Source organism: Etheostoma spectabile, unplaced genomic scaffold, assembly GCF_008692095.1.
Source record: "Etheostoma spectabile isolate EspeVRDwgs_2016 unplaced genomic scaffold, UIUC_Espe_1.0 scaffold512, whole genome shotgun sequence".
In the NCBI taxonomy this organism is placed as follows: domain Eukaryota; kingdom Metazoa; phylum Chordata; class Actinopteri; order Perciformes; family Percidae; genus Etheostoma; species Etheostoma spectabile.
In genome coordinates, this window is record NW_022605624.1 from 201,851 (window position 1) to 208,382 (window position 6,532).

The 6,532-nt window shown below is 39.6% G+C and overlaps 1 protein-coding gene across 2 annotated transcripts in view; it reads left to right on the forward strand.

The window, feature by feature from the left end:
• amot (angiomotin) overlaps positions 1 to 5,229 on the forward strand; it is an 84,856-nt gene extending 79,627 nt beyond the window's left edge. For both annotated transcript variants that reach the window (XM_032511900.1, XM_032511899.1), the window contains 3 exons: positions 1,741 to 1,979; positions 2,184 to 2,438; positions 3,011 to 5,229. In XM_032511900.1, the coding sequence (XP_032367791.1) occupies positions 1,741 to 1,979; positions 2,184 to 2,438; positions 3,011 to 3,144 (628 nt within the window). In that variant the 3' untranslated portion in view covers positions 3,145 to 5,229. The remainder of the gene's footprint in view (positions 1 to 1,740; positions 1,980 to 2,183; positions 2,439 to 3,010) is intronic.
• Positions 5,230 to 6,532: the final 1,303 nt, after the last annotated feature.

Sequence of the window (6,532 nt, forward strand, 5' to 3'; positions counted from 1 at the left end):
TGAGGCACCTAAGACCACAGCTCCCCACCGCAGTTTCAGCAATGGAAACTTTGTCACACTGTCAAAGGACATTGTCCACTCAGGTTCAATGCCCCCACTCTCCACAGGGATGCACAAATAGCACCGCCAGAGGTGTGAGTTGAAAGTCTATCGGACAGCGGCCTCCTCCAGACGTTCCCAATTAACCCGCACTACCCGTTTGGGCTTAAGTCTGTCCAATTTGTCCAGAGTCTTCCCCCACCCCCTAACCAAACTTACCACCAGATGGTGATCGGTTGACAAATTGGTTGATAAATAATCATCAGTAATGTGGATATAATGATTAAGGTAAATAATAGAACAGTTACAAAAGTTTGGTGTGTTCAGGAAATCACTTTACTGTATTGCAGCCTTTAAAATCAGGAAAAGACAATTCAATTCATTTTATTTATATAGCGCCAAATCACAAAAACAGTTATCTCACAGCACTTTTCATAAAAGAGCAGGTTTAGACCGTACTCTGATGTTATTTACAGAAATCCAACAATTCCCACCAAGAGCAAGCACTAGGAGACAGAGGCAAGGAAAAAACCTTGGCAGAAACCTCGAGCAGAACCATGGCTCAGGGTGGGCAGTCATCTGCCTCGACCGGTTGGGGGTGAGAGAAAGAGACAGACAGAGAGAGAGAGAGAGAGAGACATGGAGGATTGTAGCAGAGGGTGTCGAGCAGGAACATTGAGGCAGCAGGTGACTCGCAACCACAGATCCAGAGCCAGAAACACCTGCAGGAAGTGATAGGAGGAGAGAGGAGAGGGGCGAGAGAGCACAAGACTACAGGGTCAGGAGAGCAAAAAACTATGGGAAAGGGAAGAAGTCGAGTTAGTAACATGCATTAATGGGATGAGCACAACAGATTGGCTGCAATCTGCCGTCTCTCCAGGACCTGTGCCTAGAGGATGCTGAGACCAGCATGAAATAATAACAATAATAAGTTTATAATAAAGGTATTTGATATAGCAACGTTTACAGGCAAAGTCACAAAGTGCTTCACATGATAAACATTTCTAAACATACAGTACAATCCAACAGAAAGTAAACAATGGAAAAAAGAAAATAATATTTGAACAACCGATGAAAATCATTTCAATAATTAAAACCTAAAACCCAAAGTTTACAAACATGAGTCAAAAACGAGAAAGATTGTGACTGATCCCTCTCACCCAGTCATAAACTGTTTGAGCTTCTCCCTTCTGCAGTCAGTGTCATTTACAAGGCCCCGGACCCTCACTGACATAGACTTTTATCCTATCTCCTGGACTATACCTGGACTCTGTACATTCATGCACGATTTTGCACATACTGTACTAAACCATACATACACCCTCTTTTTCCTTAATGTCAAACAGTTTTACGTCCATATTTGTTTCTGTATTCATTGTTTGTTTGTTTATTTTATTTTGTATATTAATGTGTATATGTTTATGCAAGCCCCAACAACAAAGGCAAATTCCTTTGTAATTGTTACTTACTTGGCAATAAATTACTTTTTGATTCTGATTTCACTGCCTTAGTGACTTCCACCAGGGAAATTGGACAATGCACATTAATTACATTTTTTAAATGGTCCACCAGGCAGCTAATTTTCAAAGGTAATCCTTGGGTCAGATAATCCATCATTTTTCTCATTTTGATTCTGACCAAATTAACCAAAGTAGCTCTTAGGCTTCATTCTGGTCCTCTCTCTTGATCTGCCTAATCCAGGATAAAGAATCTCCATGCCCAGATCATAGAGAAAGACGCTATGATCAAGGTGCTTCACCAGCGCTCCAGGAAGGAACCCATCAAATCCGATGCGCCATCTGCTATGAGGCCCTCCAAGTCACTTATGTCTATTTCCAACACTGGCTCCAACGGTTCAGGACTACTCTCTCACAGCCTGGGCCTCAGTAGCTCGCCCATCACCGAAGAACGCAAAGACACCAGCTGGAAGGGCAGCCTGGGTAAAAACTCCTTACAGAGTATTTAGCAAGTGTGACACTTTGAAGAACAAAAGCTGTAAGAAATCCTCCTACACCTTGACTAAAAGACTAAACATTACCTGGCTCCACTTAGGTACTATGGGTGAGAACTGGGGATAAGCAATCACTTTTAGCGACGGTGCTACTGTGTTTGTGCGTAATGATTGCTCTCTTCTCATCCTCCAGGGGTTCTGCTGGGTTCCGAGTTTCGCACAGAGTCTCTCAGGACAGAGTCAATCTCATCATCCCCCTCACCGGTGCTTCCGTCCACCCCAATGACCGCAGGCCACTCAAAGACAGGCAGCAGGGACAGCTGCACGCAGACTGAGAAGGGACAGAGTCAGGACACCAGCAAGCCCAGTACTCCAGCCCTGCAAAGCATGACGTTGCCAGCTCGCCTGTCCAGCCCCAGCCCAGTCTACATTCCGGACCGTATAACAGGTCATCTTACAATCACTGTTAGACATGAAAATGAATTAGTTGATGCTATTTAGCATTTGGATCAATTGCAAAACTTACATTGGAGGTAGTCAAAGTCTCTTGTGAGTCCCAAACAACACTTTGGGGAGAACTGTTTTTGCCCGACTGCTACAAGATACTACCCACCAACTGAGCCATACTGTGTGTGTGATCAGAGCGATCACACACACAATATGGCTCAGTTGGAGGGTAGTATCAACTAACTCATTTTCAGTATCAATCAATGTGTTGACTATTTTCACAATTAATTGTGTAGTCACTAAAATGTCAGTGAAAATGTCCACTGTCAAATGTCAAATGTTATCTTTGACATTTGACATCACAAGATAGTGGTGGAACCAGATCATGTTTAGTATTTGCTTAAGTCAAAGTTTAGGAGCATCTTGTTTATAGATAACGACCCAGAGGTCCGATAAATTGTAGGTCATATGGTCACACCTAACATCTCCAAGGACATTTTTTCTGTGCCGTATTACAGATACAGGTCAACCTACATTTAGAGGTTTACAAGACTTTTATGTTTTTCTGTGCAGATGTGCCAATTTTTCACAGCAGCACCCTGGAGCGGAGGCTCCCTGTCCAGTCCCTCCCGCAGCAACAGGCCCTTCCTCCAGCCCACCCAACCCAACAGGACGTGGACAACGACATGGTGGAGATCCTTATCTGACCCCATCTGGAGAAAAACTTCATTCAAACAAGTGATAGAAGGGCAGCTCCATCAGACAAACACAGCGATAATTATCCCGGCTCATCCTCAACCTACAGCTCCTTCTGTGTTTAACTGACCCACAGCAAGAGACATAGTCATACACTTATGTTTACGTGTGCATTCACTTTAAGCCTGACTGGAGTTTTTACACATTTCCATTATTCCTTACAGTAAAGGAATGAAGGAAATGTGTTAAATTTTTATCATCATCTAAGGAAAACCCAGAAATCAGAAGCAAAAAGCAGAAGCCTCATCTAAGCTTTTGCAGTTTCCTAAATGCATTTGTTAATATGAAGTGGAGCTTTAACATTTTAAAGTTCATTGTCTCATATTTATTTTTTGATGCAACTTTGTAAGACGCTTTTGGTGCTTTTTTGTTCACAGTGATGGTTAAATGGAAGTTATTAATCATGAGGTTAAACATAATCTTTTTTTAATCTCTATGTATGCTCATAAAGGTTGACAGTTAACATTGAGCAAGAAGAAGTGGGCAAACCTTAAAGCTAAAATCTTCCTGTTAAAGTGTAACACATGGAGCATACATATCACACACAGATAGTTTTATTTTCAACTTTTAAGTTGAGGTGAAGGATTTTTCTTTTGTCACTGTTGTATGACAGCTTTGTTTAAATGCACTACTTTTTGACCAGGGGGGTGGGACACATAGTTATTGCAGCACCAATGACATAACAGCACATTTGGTTATGTTTGCAAAGCTCAGAATTTGCCTTTTTCTTCCTTTCCTACTTTCAAACAAATTATTAATGATGAAAAAACCTGGTCTGTCTACAAGGGTTTAGCTGTAAGAGGAAGCAGCTTGTTATTTAGACATGTGATACAAATCTGTAAACTCCCATTGTGTTGGTGTAGGCTGGTTGGACCAAATGTATTGGCTACATTTTTATTGCATTTATTGCACTACTTATTTTTTAAGAGTGTTTCTTTGCTATATTACTTAGTAATGTCTGACATTAGGTATTGTATTTATGTGTATTGATTTATAAAAAAAAAACTATCTAGATTTTCAGAGCCAATGAATTAGTCAGATAGGATGTTGCCTTTTTAATAGACTTGTTTTGCTCCATGTTGTGTTAAAAGTACCTAGCTTCTTAGCTGTTGGTACCAGGATTGGGGGCTTTTAGTGTTTGCAATCCAACCTTTGTGGCATGTTGACTTCAGGCACACAAACCTCCCTGAGTAAAACTGCTAAATCTGAAGAGCTTACCTTTTTTGTTATCGAATCTTATGTTGCCCTAAAATGTGTCCTTCTTCTTTTATGCCTGTGCTGGAAGATGGAGTGAGCAGAGTGTGTTATATTTACTGCCATGTTATATTTATTGTATATTTACAGACTGTTATATTTACTGTAATGTGACTGGCAGTAAATATAACAGTGACTTCTGCTTTTAATAGCAACGAATGTAAATTTTCCAGACAGAAATGCATTTGAAATACCTTTGGAAGAACTACAAAAAACTGAGATTGTGTACTCTTCTGAAATAATCTTTAATTTGATTGGCAGAAAAGGGTTAAACATTTTCAAAATAGGATAATTCTTGCAAACCTACTTCTTGAAGCTTTGGCCACCTAAAGTCAAAGTGCTGCATAGGTCAGTAAGCATGCACAGTCCTCACAAGTGATTTCTGAAACATCATGCAGGTTGCACTAGATCCAAACAGGCTAAAGGCTGACTGAAGAAAATTCTTTTGTGTATTTAGAAACATGGTGCCCACTACATGACTGTGTTGGGCCTCAGCCACAAGAGGGGAATTAGAGTCTGACAGTATGGTTGGCTGCCTCCATGACCCCACTGGTTGGGGTCAATCTCATACTAGAGGCTCTTAAAGTCATTCAGCATTTCACCTCCCATGCCTAAAGAACAATATTGAGGGGATTTATATTTTACTTTGATGCACATCATGTCATAAAATTGACATATGCACACTGTATTGTGAATATTTAAAATTGCAAGCATTTGTATTATCGTACCATCCATCAGACTCGTTACTCAAATCAAACAATGAAAAGTATTTGTAGGCACCATTTAACTGACTTACGGTTTGATTTAAAGTTGTCGGTTAGGATGTGAAAATGAAATGTATGCAACAATCAACTAATTCTGCTCTTCCATTAAGTATAATTTTGAGAAGTTATTAGGCTAGGACACTTTTGCATTACTTACATTATTTGCAGTGCTCATATTATGCTTTTGGGCTTTTCCCCTTTCCTTTAATGTGTTATATATCTTTTAGCGTGCATGTTATAGGTTTACAAAGTGAAAAAGTCCACCCCAAAAGGACTCCAACAGAAAAGACAGTTCACAAACTGCTCCAAACAGCTCTATTGTAGTCAAGCCTTTGCTTCCATGACAAACTTGTCTCACTTTGTAACACACGTTATAATGCTCGCCTAGCTGCTAGCGTGGCACGCCCTCATACTCTGCTTCTGACTGGCTAATAGTCCTAACCTAGTTACTATCAAACTGTTCTGGTTCAAACTCCAAATACAATTATGAACTTGAAAATGAGCATAATATGAGCACTTTAACACTATGCATAGTAAATGACTGTGAATGTCGCCCATTTCAGATGTAGCTTCTCATATCAACATCTCGTGCTTTTGACCAAAGGTAATACATTGGATTAGTACTCATCCCTGTAACTAAATCTTTGAGCTCCATCTTAAAAAGGCATCATATGTTAACTTAAAATCAGGTGAAATAACCTTCAAGAGGGGTGAAATCATTTCTCCAGTTTCAAGAATTTGGTTGAAAATAAGTGACAGTATTTTGACACTGTCCTATGATTTCAAGTTTGCCAGTCATGCTTTATTTTTTTTATTTTTAGAAATTGTACTAGGAAGTGAGTTTTATGAAGTGATATGGTGGTGACAGGTGTTGTTGGTTTTAAATCCAGCCACAATTCAAATGCTTTTGTTTTACTTTTGTTGTTAAATATCACATTTCCAGCCAGGTTAATATAGTTAGATAAGATGTCCACGGACCACAAATGTTAGACCAAAGAAGCTAAGAATGGTCAGCTAATTGATGTTATTGCAGAGGGTCATTAATAGTATGTCACTAAATGACTGTTTCATCAGAGGAACTAAGGAATGCACTGATATGCTGCAACAGCACATACCTGACATTATATATACAAATAAGGACTTAGACCACTACTTAAAATCAGCCAAAATGAATGGTGTTTTTTCTCCACTACATAAATCTATAATCCTTGTGTGTGAAAAAATTTGATAATCAAGTTGCTTTGCTTCCTAGTACAAATATGCATCACGCAGTATATTGACTGAAACTGACACATTTTTAGTCCACTATTGCTTTCGTGTC